Below are 23687 nucleotides of genomic sequence, written 5' to 3'. Positions count from 1 at the left end.
TTGGGTTTTAGAGAGATTTAAAAACTTGCCCAAAGTCTTTTTTTTTTTTTTTTTAAGTTTATTTTGAGAGAGAGAGCACATGCAAGAATGCGAGAAGGGGAGGGGCAGAGAGAGAATCCCAAGCAGGCTCAACTCTGTCAGTACAGAGCCCGATGTGGGGCTCGAACCCACGAACCATGAGATCATGACCTGAACTGAAATCAAGACTCAGACACTTAACCAACTGAACCACCCAGGTGCCACCCAGAGCGTCTTAATGGTAATTTGAACTCCAGTAATGGAACTCTTTAACAGTGTATTGCCCTGATTTTATTTTTTTCTCCAAATTTTTATTTAAATTCCAGTTAGTTAGCCAGTGGAATATTAGCTTCGGGTGTAGATTTTAGTGATTCATCACTTACATACAACACCCAGTGGTCATCATAGCAAGTGTCCTCCTTAATATTCATTACCTATTTACCCCATCCCTCACCTACCTCTTCTCTAGTAACCATCAGTTTGTTCTCTATGGTTAAGAGTCTGTTTCTTGGTGGGGCACCTAGGTGGCTCAGTCAGTTGAGCATCTGACTCCAGTTTCAGCGCAGGTCATGATCTCACATTTTGTGAGTTCGAGCCCCACATTGGGCTCTAAGTTGACAGCACAGAGCCTGCTTGGGTTTCTCTCTCCCTGTCTCTCTGTCCCTTCCCCACTTGTGCTGTCTCTGTCTCTCTCAAAATAAGTAAACAACTTAAAAAAAATTTTTTTTAAAGTCTGTTTCTTGGTTTGCCTGTCTTTATTCCTGCCCCCTGTTCATTTGTTTTGTTTCTTAAATTCTACATGTTAGTGAAATCGTATGGTATTTGTCTTTGACTAACTTATTTCCATTAGCATAATACTCTCTAGCTCCATCCACATTGTTACAAATGGTAAGATTTCATTCTTTTTTATGGCTGAGTAATATTCCAGCGTGTGTGTGTGTGTGTGTGTGTGTGTGTGTGCGCGCGCGCGCGCGCGTGCACACACATACATATACATATACCACATTTTTTCCATTCACCAGTGGATAGACATTTGGGCTTCTTTCATAATTTGGCTATTGTTGATGATGCTACATTGCACTGATTTTTAAAGTAATTTTTAGCAGTGGAATTTTTTTTTAATAAAAGTCTAATTTAAAAATCTTAATAGGGGCGCCTGGGTGGCTCAGTCGGTTAAGCGGCCGACTTTGGCTCAGGTCATGATCTCACAGTCCGTGAGTTCGAGCCCCGCATTGGGCTCTGTGCTGACAGCTCAGAGCCTGGAGCCTGTTTCAGATTCTGTGTCTCCCTCTCTCTGACCCTCCCCTGTTCATGCTCTGTCTCTGTCTCAAAAAAATAAATAAACGTTAAAAAAAAATTTTTTTAAATCTTAATAATAACAGATAAAAGTGGTATTATTTTTTTATTCCTGTATAATTAGCATACAGTGTTATATTAGCTTCAGGTGTGTAATATAGTGTTTCAACAATTCTACACATTACTCAGTGCTCCTCATGATTAAGTGTACTCTTAATCCCCTTCACCTATTTTCACATGTCCCCCCACCCACTTCCCCTCTGGTAACTAATAATTTGATTCCCTATATTTCAGAGTCTGTCTTTTGTTTGTCCTTTTTTCTTTGTTCAGTTGTTTCTTAAATTCCACATATGAGAGGCACCTGGGTGGCTCAGTCAGTTAAGTGGCTGACTCTTGGTTTCAGCTCAGGTCATGATCTCATGGTTTCTGAGTTCAAGCCCTGTATTGGCTCCATGCTGACAGCATGGAAACTGCTTGGGATTCTCTCTCTCTCTTCCTCTCTCTCTACCCCTCCCTTGCTTGTGCTCTCTCTCTTTCTCTCAAACTTAAAAAAAAAAATTCCACATATGAGTGAAATCATACGGTATTTGTCTTTCTCTGCCTGACTTACTTCACTTAGCATTGTAACTTATAGATTCATACACATTGTTTCAAATGGCAAGATTTTATTCTTTTTTATGGCTGAGTAATAATTCCATTGTATACATATGCTACATCTTTATCCTATCAGTGGTCACTAAAAGTGGTATTATTAATGAATTTATTGTTTATAAGTTGAATTGTGTATTAGTTACTTGTTAGAAAGTCAACTCGTGAAATAAGCGAGGTTGTTTTGATGACTGGTTTCTAGTTTATTACTAGTTTTAGTTGGGCAATATAGAGAAATGTAATTTTTCCATATCCATAGCTTATTTGCATATGAGAAGAGTTAAGATTATTATTATAATACAGTATATGCTTACATTAAAAAAAATTCAATGGGGCACCTAGGTGGCTCAGTCGACTGGGCATCCAGCTTCGACTCAGGTCATGGTCTTGAGGTTCGTGAGTTTGAGCCCCACGTCGGGCTCTGTGCTGACAGCTCAGACCCTGGAGCCTACTTTGGATTCTGTGTCTCCCTTTCTCTCTGTCCCTCCCCTGCTCATGCTCTGTCTCTTTCTCTCTCTCCCAAAAATAAATAAACATTAACAAAAATTTTTAAAATTCAAACATTATAGTAGTGTATCACATAAAAGACTAGTTTTCCATAACCCCCACTGCCTTCTAACATAAGCACAGATGATCTTTTTAACAATATGCCTTGTATTCTTCTGGTTTGAAAGAAGAATAACTCAAGTTGACTCACTGACAAAGATGTATATTTTCTAAAATAAACATACTCAAAGAACTAGTTATTAGTCATAGTTGATAATACAACATAGGATGAGATGGTCATTTATTTACTCATTCCAACTGACTTATGCTCTCATAAGAGCAATTTGAGCAGAAGTCTTTCTTAGTGTTTAATTTACTATTGTACATATGAGTAGACTTGAACAGCCTAGTATCCTTTCACTGCAGAAATAATTCTTTTTAATCAGTGATCATTTTTCAAGAAGTTGACATGTGTATCCAAAAATAGCAGAAAAATCTGTATTCCTAGGCCTGCCCCAAATTTGGCCAATGTAATAGCAAAGTTACCAGTTGGTGATCCCCAATATGTAATATAACACATTTTAGAGTATATTTTTACATTACTATTTTAAAATACAGGTAATTCTATATTTTTAAACTGATGTACAATTCAAACAGGAAACAGCTCTACCAGGTCCTGGGATTTTGTACAACAGTTTGAACACTACTGGCCTGGATTCTCAAGAATTGGCAGCAGTTTCTCTTTCAGGATCTGTTCCATGCTTATAAATCTTGTTTGTCGTAATCGTTTCATCCTCTGATGTCTTATAACGTGGGACATAATTGTGAGAAATGGAATAATTGTAAGATAATATCACCAAGGAAACTGAATTTTCTACTTTCTATTTTGGTGTAGCATGAGGTTCATATTGTTATTAATACCCATACTTTTATGAATCCCCAGGATGTACCAGTTCTGGTTCCTTCTTTGTATGGATTGTTTCACTATGTTAATCATTTCTAGCCTCTATAAGAAATAGTAAAATAAACTATGCTGGTAGGATAAAAAAATTTTCTTACATGGGACATATAAAGCAATCCATTGAGAAGAGTTGTGTAGGTTAAAAAAAGTGCTGTAAGACTTTGAAAAGTCTTCTTACTCTTCTTACCTTTTCTTCTGTTCTTCAAGCTCTACACCCATCTCCTTTAGGAATCTTTGTCTTGTTTTCCCTCCATTCTTTTTATTCCTCCTCTCCATTTGTTTTGTGTCAGTTCTACTAGGCTTATCTTTGGGGAGGATGTGCAAAAATGTCTGTATCCTTCATGTATATTTGCAAGAATGTGTTTATTCCTATTCTATGATGCTGGAACATACTGATTTTCTTATTTGAGAAATGAATATAACACTAACTAGCCATTAAGCTAAATAACATGTTTAGATTTAAGAGAAAGCATAAAGATTAAAATCGTGTAAAACATTTTGCCTAAAAGGTATGATAAACTCAGTGTATGTTTATAGTAATACTTTTTCACATAACCTAGAAATTTTGTGACATACTCCCAGTTAAGTATAAGATGCAAAGTGCCCTGTTCCATGCATACGCAATGTGCCCTGATGAAATAAAGTAGACAAGGGAATCAAGGGGTAGTTTTCTGACTTTGTTGATTTCTTCCCTTTAGAATCCTCAAAATCAGGCTCTCCTTCATACCTATAAAACTAAATATTGCTGGTCTGCCCTTGGATAACATTCCTTTGTTTATTCTGGAAATTGGGATTAGGAGGATATGAAGCTATAAAGATGGTTTGATGTTAAGTTTTAAAGATCTTGGAATGCCATTCTAAAGTGTTTAGATTTATGCATTAGGCATTGGGGTGCCATTGAACATTTTTGATTCAGTAATTGGGATCATTATGAACAAAGTGTTTTAGGAAACTGGATTTGGTAGGATGTAATGTACAGGCTCAAACTGAAGAGAAGCCAAAGCTGGAAGATCAGCCAGCTGTTTACATTAGTATTTTGAGGTAAGGGAAGATGAGAATTAATGTGCATTTAAGATGGTTGCGTTTTTTTTTTTTTTTTTCCTGTTCTTTCAGGATCCTCTGGTGCATTTATCAGAAGATGTGATAGCAAGAACCTACAACATTTTTGCTATTATGTTTCGATATGCAGTCGAGATACTAACCTGGGAAAAAGAAAGTGAACTGCCAGCAGATTTAGAGATGGTGTAAGTGTGACACATTTATTCTTCATATTCGTATTTGCTCAAACTCAGTTTTAACCATTTTGATTCTAATTCCTCAAATTGAGTTGGAGCAAGGATAGAAGGATAGAGCATAATCTTTTCTTTCTTAATAATTACTTTCCCACAGAACAACTCTTTTATTTTATAGCTTTTAAATATGTGTGATCCACTTAGTTGGTAGAGGTTTCTCCCTGTTAATTGATTGGTTTAGTTAAGCCATGTCAGGGCTCTGCCCTTGGTTTCAGGCACAGGCAGTTTTCTGTTCTTCATGTGATAAAACTGGTAACTCTAATATTTTTACCATTTGTACTTAGATTATTGAGGAGGTTGCGAACATGTGACCAGAGAGCTGGATTCCGGCCATAGCTGTTTTAAAGGCTTCCTTTTCCATGTGATGTGCTTGCCTCAAGCAACAGTCTCTTTAAATCTAACCGAGATTGTTGGAATTGTATTCATATTTAAGGTTGATTACAAGTTGAAGTGAGGGTCTGATGAACATTGGTGGTTTCTGTTTTGCTTTTCAGTAGTATTCTAGATAATTAGGTTGTGGGTTGTTTTTTTTAAAAAGTAAGGTGTTAGCTATATCTTTTTGGAAATGTTGAAAATGGTACCTCAGGAACTTGTCTTCACATACAGGTGTACCTTGTGGGTTTTGTAGGTTGGGTCCAGACCACTGCAATAAAGTTCGCCACATCAACTGACTCTTTTTTCACTTGAACACTTAGAGGCCATTATAGGGTTATTAATTGGCCTACTTTCAATATTGTGTCTCAGGGAACAGGGAGGCCCCAGGAGAGGAAGACAGACGGGGAAACAGCTGGTGGGTGGAGCAGTAAGAACACACACGACATTTATCAATTAAGTTTGCACTCTTATGTGAATATGATTCCGAGTGCCCCAAAACAATTAGGATAGTAACATCAAAGATCAGTGATCACAAATCGCCATAAGAAATATAGTAATGATTAAAAAAAAGTTTGAAATATTGTAAGAATTACCAAAATGTGATGTAGAGACAGGACATGAGCAAATGCTGTTGGAAAGATGGCATTGATAGGCTTGCTCAACATAGAGTTGCCACAAACCTTCAATTTGTAAAAACAAACAAAACCCCACAGTATTTGTAAAGCACAATAAAACAAGATGTGCCTGTACTTCAAGTTGGGAGCCATTGATCGAAAGCCCAAATTTAGACCCTAGAGCATAGAAGAGTTTTGTTTTTTAATTTTTTTTAATGTTTATTTATTTTTGAGAAAGATAGACACAGTGAGAGCAGAGGAGGGGCAGAAAGAGAGGGAGACACAAAATCTGAAGCAGGCTCCAGGCTCTGAGCTGTCAGCACAGAGCCTGATGCAAGGCTCTAACTCAGTGACCTGTGAGATCATGACCTGAGCCGAAGTCAGACACTTAACCGACTGAGCCACCCAGGCACCTCAGAAGAGTTTTGTTTTTACCTTTTTGTTCCATTGTATGTTCAAGGCTACCAATATATAAGGGAAAAAAATCTAACATGCTTCTTTTATAATGTTTTCCCATGTTAGTAAACTACCCAGAAACCTGAATCACCTATACCCATTTAGATTTCAAGTCCAGCTGGTTCTCCCTCCATCAAACCATTCTACTTCTGGCGTGCCTGGGTGGCTTAGTCGGTTAAGCGTCCGACTTCGGCTAAGGTCATGATCTCACGGTCCGTGAGTTCGAGCCCTGTGTCGGGCTGTGTGCTGACAGCTCAGAGCCTGGAGCCTGCTTCAGATTCTGTGTCTCCCTCTCTCTCTGGCCCTCCCCTGTTCATGCTCTGTCTCTCTCTGTCTCAAAAATAAATAAACATTAAAAAAAAAAAACATTCTACTTCTGTTCCTCTCTATTACTACTATCCTAGTCCAGATTAATTAATCATTCAGCAACATGGCCTCCCTAACTGAACTGCCGTATCTACTCTTGTCCCTTAAGATTCATTCACACTGTAGCACAGTGAACTTTAAGGCAAATCTGACTATATCTCCTATTTTAAATCCTTCAATGCCCTTAGAATGGCAAAATCAATTTCCATTGTAAGGTCTTCAAGATTTCTGCCTCTCTCCAACCTAATCTTCTCCCTCCCTGTGTTCCAGTTCCTAATACTTCCCTTTGCCACCTCAGGACCTTTGCATTCACCCTCCTCTAGCCCAGGTTTCTCAACTGTTGGCGTTTAGGACCAGATTAGTTCTTTGTTATAAGGGCTGTCCAGTGCATTGTAGAATTTTTTTGTTTTATTAATTTATTTTTTTAGTAATCTCTACCCCCAGCATGGGGCTCGAACTCACAACCCTGAGATCAAGAGTCACATGCTCTTCCAACTGAGCCCATCAGGTGCCCAGTGGATTGTAGAATATTTAGCAGCATCCCTGGCCCTTATACACTAGATGCCAGTGACATTCCTGCCCCAGTCATGACAACAAAAAATGTCTCCAGACATTGCCAAATGGTCCTCTGTGGGGGACAGAGAATTGCCTCTAGTTGAGAACCACTGATAGCCAATTCTGACTTTAGGCATCAGATGACTTCTGTGGCAGTTCTTCTCTGAAGTCCCAGACCTGTTTTGTCCAGCTGCAGCATTCTGTTCTTCTTGATAAAAGCTAGTTCAGTTAGAATTACATGTCTAATATATATCTTCCCCATCAGATGGTAATGTCATAGAGCATGGGGACCGCAGATGACTTTGCCATAGATATGTGCCCAGTACCTAGCACATTCCCTAGAGCAAAGTATGCTCTTACTAAATCAGCCTGGAGCTAGAGAATATGCAATTAGATAATATATAATTAATGTTTTATGTCACAGAGAGAAGAGTGATACCTACTATTGCATGCTGTTTAATGATGAGGTGCATACCTATGAACAAGTTATTTATACCCTTCAGAAAGCTGTTAACTGTACACAAAAAGAAGCCATTGGCTTTGCAACTACAGTAGATCGAGATGTAAGTAATTTCATTATATTGATGTCAGATAATAAATTGAACTTTCATTACAGATAAATTATTCTGGGAATATTGAGTTAGAGATATATATGTCTAGTCTATTTTTTTTTATTTCATTTTAATATTGGCCCAAATACATACTGGGTATTACTGTAATCTGATATTCCATAGAAAGTTTAGGAGGAAATGTAGATACAGTTGTCCTCATTCTACCCAGTGATTAGAAATAGTCAGTTATGAAAATAGTATAGCAGCCTAGAAGAATAAATGTCGTATTGTTTAAGGATCTATACTTATTAATGGCTTGAAAATGTTAGGATGGTTTTGAAGGAAAATATTTTAATTTACTTTTCATCATTGAATAGAATGAATGTTATAAATATTAAAATTGGCCAGAACTGTTATATGCATAAATATGTTTGTTTACTGGTTGAACAGTTTTAATACTGAATATAGTATTTTTACATGTTAATTTAAAATTTTTTCATTTACCAGGGACGTAGGTCTGTTCGATATGGAGATTTCCAGCATTGTGAACAAGCAAAATCAGTAATTGTGGTAAGTAATTTAGAAACATACCCACAGTATTATTTTTTTTATTTAAAACTAGTTCTGTATTTTGTCATTTATGAACGCATTTTTCTGCTTTCATGAAGGTAAAGCCAGCATCGACCAAAAGTCATATTTAATGATATGTTTCTCGAACATTGCATTATTGCTTTATCTAGTTTTTTTAAGCTGTGTAAGATTAATATAGAAAATGAATGTTTACATGAGATATATTTTCTGCCTTCCTATTTCTCTATCAGAGACATCTTAGAAAGTGTTTCATTGTTGTTTTGTTTTTGATAGGGTGTCACGTTACTTTTTAGGACTTAAACTGGCCTTTAGCACCAAGATTAGAATTCAAGGGAAGTTGTTTCTTGGTAACTTATAGCAAGGTATGCTGCATATATAATAGCACTTAGTGTATTATTTCTCTAAAAGAAAACTATTTCCCATGTTTATATTTATTTTTAAAAAGTAAGAATTACTTTAAACTATTTCATGTAAATGCATTTTATGTAAATGTCCTTTTAAAAAATAATTTTGTGTATTGTGAATATTTTAAATATACAGATAAAAACAGAAATGACACAGTAAACACCTGTATGCCCACATTATACAACATTTCCTCATACTTTATGTAAATAAAATAATACAGAGTACCCAGTATTATTCTTTTAATCTTGCTCCCTTTTCTCCTACCCTAGGGATAAGTACTTTCATTAATTCATTTGTTCATTCTTGTGTGTGCCTCTATACTTCCATTTATTAAATCTGTCAACATTATATGTATTGATTTGGAGGCCTTTAAACATTATATAACAAGCTTCATACTGGATGTATTATACTGCAACTTTTCATTTCAGTGTTGGTTCTACATTTATGTGTGTTGATGCATGTACCTGTGAAGTGTTCCATTGATAACTTTACCATAGTTTTTCCATTCTCTTGCTGATAGACAATTAGGATAATCCCTCCCCCCCCCCCACCCCCATCACTAACAGTCCTTTTATGGACATTGTTTTGTCTCCTTGTTGCATAGATGCAAAGGTTTCTGTAGGGTATATGCCAAGAAATGGAATTTCTGAGTTGTTAGGATATCAGCATTTTCATCTTTATTAGATTTTGCCAAGTTAGCCTCCAAAACAGTGGTACTAATATACATTCCCACCAACAGTGTATAGAGAGTTCCCGTTTCTCCACAGCTTTGTCAAAACTGTATGTTGTCAGATTTTTTAACTTTTGCCAATTTAATGTGTATGAATGGCATCTCATCAATTAAATTTGCATTGCCTTAATTATTGAGTACCTTACTTCATGTTTATTTATGTTTTCTTTGAATTTCCTATTCGTACCCTTTACCAATTTTTTTCATTTAATGTTTAGGATAAACAGAGCACTCATAGATTATCAAGTAGGAACAAAATAGAAAAATGGACATAGGATATGAAAAGGCAGTCACAGGCGAGAAAATCTAGGCAGTCAGTGTATATGAAGAGACTCATTTGTTAGTAATCAGTAAAATGACAAGGAGCTTTCATACTCATCAGGATGGAGAAATTAGAGTTATAAAATATCTTACTGGCAGAGATGCAGAGAATAGGAATACTTGTATAAAACTAAATTGCTACAGCATTTTAGGAAAATAATCTAGTAGCATCTATGAAAGTTACCTTTCCTAAGAATTTATCCCATAGAAATGTAAGCACTAGGAAGTGTGTGTACAAAGATGTTCAGTACTGCTTTTTTTGGAATCAACAGAAGACTGAAACAAAGGGAATATGAATGCCCTTCTCTAGAGGATGTTTGAATAAATCCACACCACAGAATATCATGAGTCATTAACAAAAAAAATCAGTTAATGCAAAGATGCACAAGAGTATGTATAGTATCCCATTTTTATAAATCAAATAAAAATCTTTATAAATGCATACATACATAATATATAGAGATAGAGAAAATATGCAAAGATGTACTGTCTTTTTTTTTAATATGAAATTTATTGTCAAATTGGTTTCCATACAATACCCAGTGCTTATCACAACAGGTGCCCTCCTCAATACCCATCACCCACCCTCCCCTCCCTCCCACCCCCCATCAACCCTCAGATAGTTCTCAGTTTTTAAGAGTCTCTTAAGGTTTGACTCCCTCCCTCTCTAACTTTTTTTTTTTTTTACTTCCCCTCCCCCATGGTCTTCTGTTAAGTTTCTCAGGATCCACATAAGAGTGAAAATATATGGTATCCGTCTTTCTCTGTATGACTTATTTCACTTAGCATAACACTCTCCAGTTCCATCCACATTGCTACAAAAGGCCAGATTTCATTCTTTCTCATTGCCAAGTAGTATTCCATTGTGTATATAAACCACAATTTCTTTACCCATTCATCAGTTGATGGACATTTAGACACTTCCCATAATTTGGCTATTGTTGAGAGTGCTGCTATAAACATTGGGGTACAAATGCCCCTATGCACCAGCACTCCTGTATCCCTTGGGTAAATTCCTAGCAGTGCTATTGCTGGGTCATAGGGTAGATCTATTTTTAATTTTTTAAGGAACCTCCACACTGTTTTCCAGAGTGGCTGCACCAGTTTGCATTCCCACCAACAGTGCAAGAGGGTTCCCGTTTCTCCAGATGTACTGTTTTAATGTGGGTTATGGAGATGGAATGAAGTTGGGGTAGAAGGATGCTCCAAACAAAAAAATGAGAAGGGGGAATAAAAATTAAAAATTGTGTTAGACTTAAATAGACATTTCTTCAAAGAAAGTATATAAATTACCAATAAACACACGGAAACATGCTCAACATTACTAACCGTTAGGGAAATGCAAATAAAAACCATGATGAGATACCACCTGAAACCCGTTAGGATTGCCGTTATAAACAAACAAAAACAATAGCACAACATCGCAAGTGTTGGTAGGGATATGGACGAATTGCAACCCTTGTGCACACTGCCGGTGGGAATGTAAAATGGTACAGCCACTATGGAAAACTGTATGGTGGTTCCTTTAAAAAAAAATAGAATTACCATATGATCCAGCAGTTTTACTTCTGGATATATACACAAAAGAATGGAAAGCAGAGCCTCAGAGACATTTGCACAGCTATGTTCATAACAGCATTATCATTCACAATAGACAAATGATAGAAGCAACGCAAGTGTCTATTGATGGGTGAATGGATAAAATAAAATCTATATACATACAATAGGATATCATTCAGCCTTAAAAAGGAAGAAGATTCTGACACATGCTACATACAACCTGGATGAACCTTGAGGACGTTATGCTTAGAGAAATAAGCCAGTCACAAAAAGATAAATATTGCATGATTCTGTTTATATGATACCTCTAGAGTTTGGTAGGTATAGAGTTTGGGTTTTGCAAGATGAAGAGAGTTCTGGGGATTGGTTACTCTACAGTGTGTGAATGTACTTAACACTTCTGAACTGTACACTGAGAAATAGTTACGTTGGAAATTGTAGTATTTTTTTTTGAAGTATCAATAACATCACTTCTGTGCAGTAAAGCAAATTATTTAAATAAACGTGTAATTGCATTTAAGAAATTAAAGACCTAAAACAAATGTAAGCTTTTAAATAAATTCTAATTGGTGGGGCAGATTTTCAAATATAGGACCAAAGATTCAGGTTACTCATAAGCTGTAACTTCTTACTTTGTTGTAAGAATCCTAAGATTCTTTCTAGAAAATTAGGATCTGAGTAAGGCAAGCCAAGTGGTATTTTTCTTACATACATACATGAAAAATTCTCCTATAATGATGAGAGTGTAGTTACATTAAATAAAAATATTAGCTTTTTTCTATAAGATAGCCTTTTTAAGTTTGTTTTTTCATTCTACCATTTCTTTTTAAGAGAAATACCAGTAGACAGACAAAGCCACTCAAAGTTCAAGTTATGCATTCGTCTATTGTGGCACATCAGAATTTTGGTTTGAAACTTTTGTCTTGGCTGGGAAGTATTATTGGATATTCAGGTAGGTTCAAAAAAACTATTTTGGGAAAAAACTCAAGTGAAATAATTTCTTGCTTTAATTTCACATTTTAAAATACCATCTCAGACTATCTTTATGCACAGAAAAACCCACATTTCCCATATTTTGATCCACAGGATTTTTTATATGCATACAAAGGATTCTGTCCGCAAATAAATGCAGGAAATATTGGATTAAACAGTGGTAAATGACATTAGTATGCTAATGAAATCTAAATCTCACAGACTTGATACAAGAACTTTTTTTTTTAAACAACATTCTGTGGAACTCTGTTCCACTGAGCAAGCTGGAGAATACAAGTGTAAATAAAACCTAAATGATTACCAGTTTAGAGGATACAACACTAATGTTGAAATTTTTGTTTTGACTCCTCCAGATTTTGGTTACTAATAATTTGCAGCTCTGAACACTTGCAAATTTGAAGTTACTGATTTGTATTTACTGTCTTTGTCTTTCCACAGTCCACAAATTAAATCATCTTTCTAACGTGGTGGTAACAGAACAAAGAACTCTCATGTCTAATGCCAAAAGTACAAGTTTGGCGTATAAAATATAACACAAAAGAGAAAAACAGGAATACATCTAAGCTGTTTGTCATACTGTTTTTCAGGCAAGAGAGGTGGTTTGGATAAATGACATTCTGAGGTTTATTATAAAGAGAATTTCTAAAATATTTATCTTAAAAGAACATTGCCACATTGTGAACTGACAGTTGAAAACATTGAGGTGTGGAAATTTAGGAGACCATGTTTGCTTGCCTTTTAAATAAATGTCTCTCCAGTTATTTTTGTTATCCTCGTATATTTGAGTTTTGGTGTTTTCTATTGGATACCTGTGTGCCAAATTCTGTGCTACAGTAGTAATGAATAGTAGTATCATGGAAGCAATTTTCTGTCAAGAAATTTTTTGAGATATTTACCTGAAATAATTTAAAGACTTTATCTTTTATTTAATATTTATGTAAGTGTTTCTCTTTAGCCTTGTAAAAAATTTCTATTCAGTGACTTTTAGAACTAAATTTTAAAATTACCCCATTTTTACCTGATTATTTTGCATGCTTCTAGAAGACTAAAAACAGTAATTTTAATTATAAAGTATGAAACAAAAAGGTTATTGAAGTTTTGGCTATGTTAATGCTTATGTTCATATTTGAAGAACTTTTTTTTTTTTTTTTTTTTTTTTTTTTTTAAGTTCAGCATTTAGAAGATGTAGCAATTTGTCTTCCAGGACCTCTTCATAGTAGGTACACATAGGTACACAGGGAACGTTTGTTTAATGAATGGAAGCATTTGCAGAACACTAATAAATGGACTGAGATATAGTACAGAGGCTATGCATTTTTTTTGAAAGGTAGCACAATTCTATATTACACCTACCTTCAGTTATCATGGGATGTAACAGTTTTGCTATAATCTGGTTTAATTAGCATAGGTCCTTAAAGAACAGTATTTAAATTTTTTACAACATAAGAGATCGTTGACTTTCTGATAGACTTATATTTTGGTATTCTCGAATAAGAATTGGTATACAATGCAGGATTTAGAATCTTCCTCCTTTTTGTGAAAATGTTAATAAAATAGTTAATATATTTACCTTTTCTGAATAAATTTGACCTTTAGTAAACATGTAAAATTCTATAGATTCGTTAGAACATTTCTATTAAAATGTCATTTTATTTTAATACTTAAAGTTACTATTTCATGACTACTTTTCTTCCTGTTTCAGATGGGCTTCGCCGAATTTTATGTCAAGTCGGTTTACAAGAAGGGCCAGATGGTGAAAACTCTTCTCTGGTGGATAGATTGATGCTTAATGATTCCAAATTGTGGAAAGGTAATCTTTTAACTACTTTCAAGGTATAGGGGAACCTTAAATAGGTAATTGGGAAACTGTTGTTTTTTTTTTTTTCATTTGGGAAGGTATTTAATAAATATACTTACAGTTTTTAGAATAAGTACATGTAGTCTTGTTCTCTGGAAGAAACAAAAACAGATTTTGGAGTCCAAGACCTAAATTAAATAACCTTTATATTTTGTTACAAAACCATTTTTAGAAAAACCAATGTTTTGAGAAGCAGATTGCAGGGTGCCTGGGTGGCTCAGTCAGTTGAGCATCTAACTCTGGATTTCAGCTCAGGTCATGATCTCATGGTTCATGAGATAAAGCCCTGTGCCGGGCGCTGTACTGATAGCACAGAGCCTGCTTGGGATTCTCTCTCTCTCTGTCTGTCTCTGCTCTGTCCCCCCCAATTAATAAATAAACATTAAAAAAAAAAAGTAGATTGCAAATATTTTATACTGAATAACATGTACAGTTTTGCCCTTGAGACTTAAAATACAATTGTTCACATAAATACTTTGGAAATGTAATTTTTGGTTTGTTTGATATATCCTTATTTTACATCTGCTCTTTTCGTAAAAGGTGCTAGGAGTGTGTATCATCAGTTGTTCATGAGCAGTCTACTTATGGATTTGAAATATAAGAAACTGTTTGCTGTTCGATTTGCAAAGGTAAGTAGTTTCTCAGTTTTGAAATTTAACAAAATAGTCAGGTTATATATGGAGTAAATATAACCTGTGATTATATCCAGGCTTTGTAATATTAGCAACTAATAATAATATGTTACTTGTTGATTTTAAACCCTAAGAAACTTTGTAAGTGATCTTTTTATCTTTTATCAATAGAGGAAAATTCTAGCTGTAAGACTTTTCTTGTTCATCACCTGCCGCGATAATACAAATATCCAACTGTGAAATGTGTATGATCTAAAATGATAAATGAAGAATTTAAACTTATGCCATGGTGAATTATGGTATTATTCTCATTGAGATTTGTATAAGGAAAAGATCATCTTAGCTGAAATGGCATGGATATATGGATGTGATTTTAAGAATCATGAATTCTTGGAGTTCCTGGCTGGCTCAATCAGAAGAGCATGTGACTATCTCAGGGTCATGTGCTGGAGCCCTATGTTGGGTGTGGAGATTACTTAAAATAAATAAAACTTAAAAAAAAAGAAGAAGAATCGTCAACTCTTGGTTGTTGATATTGTTGAAGTATGTTCTCCCTTTCCATAGTATGTGCTTGCTTTTTTGTTTTCACCTGAATTAGGAATTCTTAAGGAAGCATATGAGGATCATTTGGGGAGCTCTTTCAAAATATATATATATTTGTGTATCATTCTTAAACTTGCTGAAAAGCAGATTCACCAAGAATGGTGTCTAAGCATGTGTCCTTTGAAAGAGCCATCAGGTGATTCTGATATACATCCATAAGAAAGAAAAGTCTGGTTTCATCAGAGACCATGTAACACTGCTGTGGTTTAGCCCTGCCAGTATACAATAACATCCCAGCATTTTAGATGCTATTGCTCCTATTTGAGCTCATAAATTGCCATCATGCGTGAGAAGATTGTATAGTGAACCGGTATTTATACAAAATTTAATTGGTAGAAGTCATTTCAGTTATCATTCTCATAGCAGTGTTATCTTAATTGATTCCTCCAGCACTGACTTTTCATTATAATCCTTAAACATTTGGTCAATGTGGATTAGAGGTGAATCTCCCCCTTGTTGTTTAGAATTACCAGCAGTTGCAGAGAGATTTTATGGAGGATGATCACGAGCGAGCAGTGTCCGTGACTGCTCTGTCTGTCCAGTTCTTCACTGCACCTACTCTGGTGAGTAGTGCTTGCCTTTTCTTTGTAACTGATAGCTGGCACTCCTTGCCTTTTTTTGCCTTCTTAATAGAACTATGAGCGTTTGCAGAGTGATTATGTGACAGATGACCACGACAGAGAGTTTTCAATCGCAGACCTCTCGGTTCAGATATTCACGGTTCCTTCACTTGTAAGTACGAAAAGATTAAGAAGAACTTTCTTGTTTTCCATTGACAGAAGTAAAGCCTTAAAATAATAGAGAATGAAGATCTGTATATTCCTGAATAGAATAATATTTTATTAGTGGATGATAGGGCGTTAGGCACCTTCAACCATTCTAGAACATATCCTTCAGCATGTAATCTAAAGAGAAGAAATCATTTAAGCTTAATCTCTCTACTTTCTCGTACTACTTCCCTGAGGTTTTGAACTGATGAGTTAAAAATTAAACTGAGTGGTTTAACACATGCATCCATTAGAAACAGCATATTGTATACAAACTCACATTTTGAGAAGCTCCCTCCCCCATCCCCGTAAGGGAAAGGATAGCTAAGGCAACTGAATTACAATGACTGTGGGTGGTCTTGTACTAAGTTTCACTAGTTGCTCGGAAGGCATCACTATGTTTTAGTGCTATACAGAAATTAAAATTCATATTTCATTTATTTAACAAAAATGTATTGAGCATCCATGATTTATCAGGCACAGTTCTAGGCTTTGGGAACACCGTGGTGAACAAAAAACTGATGCTGTCCTTGGCCTCATGGAACTTAAAATAATGGGAAAGACTCACAGAATTCATTAATTAAAATTATAATGAAAACTCAAGAATTTGGTTGTTTTGGGGTGCCTGTGTGGCTCAGATCGTGAGCTCACAGTTCACGAGTTCAAGCCCTGTGTCAGGCTCACTGCTGTCAGTGCAGAACCCGCTTTGGATCCTGTCCCCTTCTTTCCTTGCCCCTCCCCCACTCACTCTCTCTCAAAAAATAAAAATAAACATTAAAAAATAAATAAAATTTAAAAACATAATTTGGTTGTTTTGAGAGAGAATAATAGATCTGACCTTTTCCCAAAGTTCAGAGACAGATTCTATAGGTAAGGCACCTTTATGTGGAGTCATGAAGGAAAGTTCATTTAAAGGGACCAGAGAAAGTCTGGTGAGGTAGGAAAGTTCCTATACAGGAAACAGAAGGAAAGCCAGCACAGTTGAAGATTCTTGAACATGGAATAAAATGTGACCAGAAATGAAGGTGGTGGGTGCCAGATTGTATAGAATTAAGAGTACTGTGTGGTTATTTTACTAACAAGGTACCTTTTCCAGTTTTTTTGTTCATTTGTCTTTAATGAGCATTTTCCCCCCCAAATTACCTTTATGTTCATTTAGTACAGTTGAAGCTATCTGAAGTCTGTTTATCCACTAATGAGATATTATAGGCCAAATTAAAGATTTTGGTTTTTATTTGAAGACTATGGGAAGGCAGTGAAGAGTTTTAAGTGGTAACATTTACATCATCACGTTTGTGATTTTTTAAAAGATCATGCTGTTTGTAATTTGGAGAACAAATTGACAGGGGGGCAAAAGCAAGTGTGCGGAACCTCATTAGAACCTGATGCAATGATCCAGACCAGAGTTGGTGGCAACTTGAGCTGGGATCGTGGCAGCAAATATGAGTGGTGAGAGAGATTTAGGTAATAAAATCCATAGGACCAGCCAGACTTGGGTTTGAGGGGTCAGTTGGTGATTGGTTGTTAGATTCAAGGGAAAGTGTAAAGATGATTCCCAGGTTTGTAACTTGCAGCCCAGTAAGTGTTGTGCCACTTGCACAGGGGGGGTTGGAGAATGAGTAGGATTTATGAAGAGAAAGAGTGATGCTTTCATTTTAGTCAGGGATGTTTGAGAAGCCCGTGAGATAATCTGATGTGTATCCAGATGTTTCCTCCATTGATCTTTTTGTCTATTTCCATGTCAGAACCCAGTTTTAATAATTTTAGCTTAATATTCTATTTTGATATCTTCTAGAGCTAAATCCTTTAGTATTAAAGATGAACTAAAATCAGTTTGTCAATTCTTCCCTCCCCACCCCCCCCCCCGAAAAATGAAAGACACATTAGGATTTTGATTGGAAAGGTATTGTATTTATAGATTCTTTGCGAAGAGCTGATATCTTTGCAATATTAAATATCTCCATCCAGGAACATAATTTGTCCTCATGTGTGAGGTTTTATTTTATGCTCTTAGTACAAGCTTTATAGTTCTCTTGTTAGGTCATACACATTTTTAATTTGGCTATGGCTTGTATGTAGAAAAAGTACTGATATTTGTAGATTCATCTTGTATCTGGCCCTCTTATTAACATTTCTTCTAACATTTTGTGCTGATTCTTTGGGATTTCTAATAATCTACAAGTAATTTTTGTTCCTTCTAATATTTCAACTTTTAATTTTTACTTCTTGTGTGATTCCTTTAGTTAGAAACACTAGAAAAAAATAGTGTATGTGTTCATTTACTCAGAGCTCATTTATTTAGCACCTTTATTGAGTAGGTACTGTTTTGGGCCCTGGAGGTAAGCATTGCTGTAAACAAAACAGACAAAAGTCCCTGTTACCACGGAATTTATAGGCTGAGAAGAAACAGATATACAAACGTTTGCATACTGTTTATAAATCAAGCGTTGGTAAGTGCTATGAAGTAGAAAAGCAGGTTAAGGGGATCGAGAGTGACAGTGGGGGGGGGGGGTGCTCATATTTTATACATATCAGAAGGCCACTCAGAGAAGTGGTTTTTGAACAGGAAACTGAAGGAAGTGGGAGATGAGTCATGTGACTAACTGGTGGAAGATGAATTCATCTGAGATGAATGTGCACTTGGCATTTTGGAAGAAGGAACCCCAAACAGGCCAGAGTTGCTAGATAAATGAATGGTCAGTGACCTCACTGAGTTTAGGGATAGGGGTGAAGATGCAGTGGGTAAGGCCATTGCAAGAGTTTAGGTCTTTTGCCTGAAGAAAGCAGAAGAAGGCAAATAATAAAGAGCAGAAATTAATAAAACAAAGCAAATATACATGAGAAAAATCAATACAACCAAAAAAGTTGGTTCTTTGAAAAGACCAAAGAAGGGCGCCTGAGTGGCTCAGTTGCTTGAGCGTCCGACTTCAGCTCAGGTCATGATCTCACGGTCCGTGAGTTCGAGCCCCACGTTGGGCTCTGTGCTGACAGCTCAGAGTCTGGAGCCTGCTTCGGATTCTGTGTCTCCCTCTCTCTAACCCTCCCCCGTTCCTCTCTCTCTGTCTCAAAAATAAACATTAAAAAAAAAAAAAAAAAGACCAAAGAAAAGGAATAGATTTCTAGAAAGTCTAATAGGAAAAATAGAAAAATTTAATTTTATTTTTTTATTTTTTTTTTTACGTTTATTTATTTTTGGGACAGAGAGAGACAGAGCATGAACGGAGGAGGGGCAGAGAGAGAGGGAGACACAGAATCGGAAGCAGGATCCGGGCTCTGAGCCATCAGCCCAGAGCCCGACGCGGGGCTCGAACTCACGGACCGCAAGATTGTGACCTGAGCTGAAGTCAGACGCTTAACCGATTGAGCCACCCAGGCGCCCCGAAAAATTTAATTTTAAAAAGGACTATAAAAAAATCACCGATTAAAAAAAAACAAACAGATTTTTACAGATATTAGGGAGAAAAGAAGGCAATATTGGGACCAACTTAAATCAATATATTTGGAAATTTGGATGAAATGAACAGATTCCTAAGAAAATCCACAGGTTATTAAAAGAGAAACAAGAAACATAATCTTTAATTATAATAAAAATTTTCTCACAAAGAAGTCTCCGGGCCCAAATGGCTACACTGAAGAATTCTTCCAAACGTTTGAGAAAGAAATAACACTGGTCTTACATAAATTTTTCCAGAAAACAGAGAAGGAGAATATACTGGCCAGTTTAATTGAGTTTTCTGTAATCTTGATACCAAAACTCAACAAGGCATTCATTACAAGAAAAGAAAATTACTGGGGCACCTGACTGGCTCAGTCGGTTGAGCATCTGACTTCAGCTCAGGTCATGATCTCACGGTTCTGGTTCATGAGTTTGAGCCCCACTTGGGCTCGAGCCTGGAGCCTGCTTCAGATTCTGTGTCTCCCTCTCTCTCTGCCCCTCCCCTGCTCGCTCTCTCTCTCTCTCTCTCAAAAATTAAAAAAAAATTAAAAAAGAAGGAAATTACCGTCTAATCTCTCACATATGAGGTTGCATAAATCAAATCAAGCATTATAGAAAAAGGATAATACATCACAACCCCATTTGGTCTTTTTCCTTAATGCAAGAGCAGTATAGCATTTGGGGGGGGAATCAGCTGGCATTACTTACCTTATTAACATGAAAAGAAAAAAATTGTATCAAATGCTTTCCCAGAATTCATAAAAATTCAACACTCATTCATAATTTAAAACAAAAATACCCCATAGCAAAGTAGGAATGAGAGAAAACTTTATTAATAGAGTACCTAAGAACAAAACAGAAACCTAAAGCAAACATTGTACTTAATGGTATTAAAAGCTTTCCCCCTGAGATTAGGAATGAGAAAGATTCCTGCTTTTATTCACCACATGGTAGACTGCCATTCTTTCTGTAATTTCTTGAGATAGACGTTTAAGTCATTGACTTTCAGCCTTTCTTTGCTGATATAAGGCTTAAGTTTCTAAGCACAATGTAAGCTGTATTTCATAGTTTTGTTATGTCCTATTTTTATTATACAGTTCAAAAACTTCACTGAGTTCCTTAGTGATCTCTTGACCCATTTTTTCCTCGTGATTAAATGTCTTAGAAATATATTGCTAAATTTTGAAACACTTGGGCATTTTCTAATTATTTTGTTATGAATTCTAGCTTAATTTCACTATGATCAGAGAACATGCTCTGATTTCAGTCCTCTGTTGAGGGTAGCTTTGTGGCCCAGAATTTTTTCATGTTTGGTAAATGTCCAATGTGGACTTGAAAATAATGTATATTCTCCTTTATCATTGGGTACAGTGTTTCTATATGTCACTTAGGTCAAGTGTGTTCATTTTCATTGTGTAAATCTTTTTTTGTTTTGTTTTTTTCTTTTTGTAAATCTTTTATATACATACTAATTTTCTGTCTGTTTGTTCCGTCAACTATTAAAGCATCTATAAGATGGGCTATAAGTCTCCCACAGTGATTGTTGGATTTGTCTTTCTCTTTTTGTTTTTTGTTTTGTTTTTTTTTAATGTTTATTTTTGAGAGAGAGAGAGAGAGACAGAGTGTGAGCAGTGGAGGGGCAGAGAGAGAGAGAGAGAGAGAGAGAGAGGGAGACACAGAATCTGAAGCAGGCTCCAGGCTCTGAGCTCTCAGCACAGAGCCCGACATGGGGCTTGAACTCACAAACCATGAGATCATGACCTGAGGTGAAGTTGGACGCTTAACCAACTGAGCCACCCAGGCACTCCAATACTTTCAAATTTTGTTTCCTTGGAGTAATTTATCTAATATTATAGCAACAACTCCTTTTTTTTTTTTTTTTTTTTTTTTTTGGTCAGTGTTTGTATTGTATGTCTTCTCCATTGTTACATTTTTAAGTTTTGTGTGCCCCTAAATTAAACTTGTATCATTTTTTAAAAGCACGTATTTCGGATTTGTTGTTTATCCAATCTGACACTCCTAATGATATAAGCAGGTTACTGCCCATTTAATGTAATTACTGGTATATTTGGCTTTGTATTTGCCATCTTATGGTTTTTTTTTTTTCCTGTTTGAACCCACCTGTTTTGTGTTTTTCCCTTCTCTCTTACCTTCTTTTAGATTAAATAATTATTTCTTTTCCCCCGTATTAACTTGGTAGTTGTACATTCACTTAGTATTCTCTTAAGGGTGACTCAACAGCAGTTTTACTCAAAGTGTCAGTAATGACAGGATAAAAGGTTTGGACCAGAATGTGAACCAACACACTGTTGCTCTCAGCAAAACTCCTGCTATGAGAAACAAATGTCAGCTAAATTAAACTGTTACAAGTAGTTGATTTGCCTTCTTGTCACAACTGGCAGCAAACAGTTGGCAGGCCACTGGTCCACGGAGTAGCTTTCAGTAGCACTGCCCTTGAAGTTAGGACGTGCACCCCTGATATTGCAAGCAGGTACCATATTTCAGCCCCTGAGGAGTGGAAGTCTGGACTTCACCATTCAGCCTTTGTTGGTATAGATGGGGATAGAGCTACCGTTTTTTCCGTAGTGGTTGGCTCGAGTGGAGAGGTTATTGTCGGAAAGTTTTCTGTCCTGCTGAGTTACTTCTTTCCTGTGGCTGACAGAGCAGGCTTTTATTGGGGCTTTTTAAAAAAGCCTGTGCCCATTGGCATTTTCAGGTTGCCAGCTTCTTAGATCTCTCTGTCGTGTCTTTTCTTGGGGTCTCTGAGGTCCCTAGCCAGTCTGCCTTCTTCTGGCCACCATTCTGAATCTTGTGGTGGTCTTTTGCATATGATGTCCAGAATTTTGGACATGGTGTACTTAGTGGGAGGACTAGAGAAAAGTACATCTACTCTCTCTTGCCTGATTCCTGAAGCAAAAATCCACTTTTTTTTTTTTTTAAGATTCCAGTTTTCTGGTAAAATCCTCCATTTTTTCCTCAATTTTCTGAACATGTAAATCTTAGCTGTGTCCTGGTCTTATAATGTCATTATCTAAATCATTTGTATTCTATTCCGATTTAATTTTTTTGTAATATTTTACCCCTTTTGGTTTTTTTAGTCATTTGGAATGCTTAATAACTTTTTATTGGCATTTTGTCTTAGGTTTCAGCAGTCTTGCTATGATTTATGTAGGTTTGGTTTTCTTTATATTTATAGATATTGGAGTTTGTAGATACTGCATCTCTTAGGCCAGTGGCTTTCTCGGTTTGGGAAATTTTGTAGTCATTCACATATGGTTTCTGCCCCATTCTCTTTCTCATTGCCTTCCGACAGGATGGTTTTCATTAGAAAATCTTAAGACTCTGTGTAATATCTTCCTCCCAAGAATAGTCCCTTTACTGTGAGGCAGATAGAGTGAGGCCGATCAGTCTACTGCGGGATTGCCGTGACTCCAGGTTGTTTTGGCAAGACTCTGTCTTCTGGTCCATCCTCATCCCGCAACGTTGCCCTGGGAGGGCTCCCACTTTAGAGCCTGGAGTGCTCACTAGAGTTCCTCCCCTCTCTAGGCTCCTGAACTCAAGTTTTGTTTCCTCAGCTTGCTGAGGCTGCCACATCACTCCTTTGCCCTTCTAGACTTTCTGCTCTTAGACTTCTGTCCTGCACAGCTTCAGAATTTTGCAAATGTCTTAAGGGGAAAACCGGAAGAAAGTTGGACTCCATTCCCACCCTTGTGTTCTTGCTAGAATCCTGGGCTCCTCACACCATGGGACAGCTAAAATCTCAGGGTCTTCTCCCCATTATTAGCATCTCTGGCAGACTCTTTCCTGGGATCTTCAGTCCCATTTTGCCACACTCCCAGAAGAGGGAGATGCTGAGGGAAAAGCAGCTGCAGGATGTTGGCTCACCTCCCTGTGCTGCTCCCTTTCTCGAAGGTTTTATCCCCTTGAACCCTTGTGGCCTCAGGGGGTCTCTAATGATTTCAGACTTTTTTTTTCTAGTTGATCTTTTCTGGTTGTTCTTGGTGGAAGTGTTGGTCCGCCTCAAGCTTATCCCATCATGACTGGAAGAATGCATGTAATAGTTTCTTGAAAAAGCACCATTAGTAATTCATATGCATATCCCTGCTTAAAAACCACTTGCCCTAGATATTAGTGAAATGTTTCATATGAGTGATAGAATCCCATTTATTGGTC

General features: G+C 36.5%; 1 protein-coding gene across 10 annotated transcripts in view; it reads left to right on the top strand.

The window, feature by feature from the left end:
* UBR2 (ubiquitin protein ligase E3 component n-recognin 2) overlaps nt 1-23687 on the top strand; it is a 155177-nt gene that overhangs the window by 42890 nt on the left and 88600 nt on the right. For 8 of the 10 annotated variants that reach the window (XR_008298606.1, XR_008298607.1, XM_027057738.2 and 5 more), the window contains 7 exons: nt 4523-4653; nt 7492-7630; nt 8126-8188; nt 12057-12177; nt 13921-14028; nt 14617-14705; nt 15945-16043. Coding sequence is in view for 8 of the 10 variants with exons in the window: in XM_027057738.2 (XP_026913539.1) it covers nt 4523-4653; nt 7492-7630; nt 8126-8188; nt 12057-12177; nt 13921-14028; nt 14617-14705; nt 15945-16043 (750 nt within the window). In the remaining 2 variants the exon portion in view is untranslated. Of the gene's footprint in view, nt 1-4522; nt 4654-7491; nt 7631-8125; nt 8189-12056; nt 12178-13920; nt 14029-14616; nt 14706-15775; nt 15875-15944; nt 16044-23687 lie in introns of all 10 variants that reach the window. The other 2 variants (XM_053222786.1, XM_015071258.3) reach the window with 1 other exon arrangement.

This window comes from Acinonyx jubatus, chromosome B2, assembly GCF_027475565.1.
Source record: "Acinonyx jubatus isolate Ajub_Pintada_27869175 chromosome B2, VMU_Ajub_asm_v1.0, whole genome shotgun sequence".
NCBI lineage: Eukaryota > Metazoa > Chordata > Mammalia > Carnivora > Felidae > Acinonyx > Acinonyx jubatus.
Note: the sequence above shows the minus strand (reverse complement) of the source record. Positions and strands in the feature narration are given on the sequence as shown.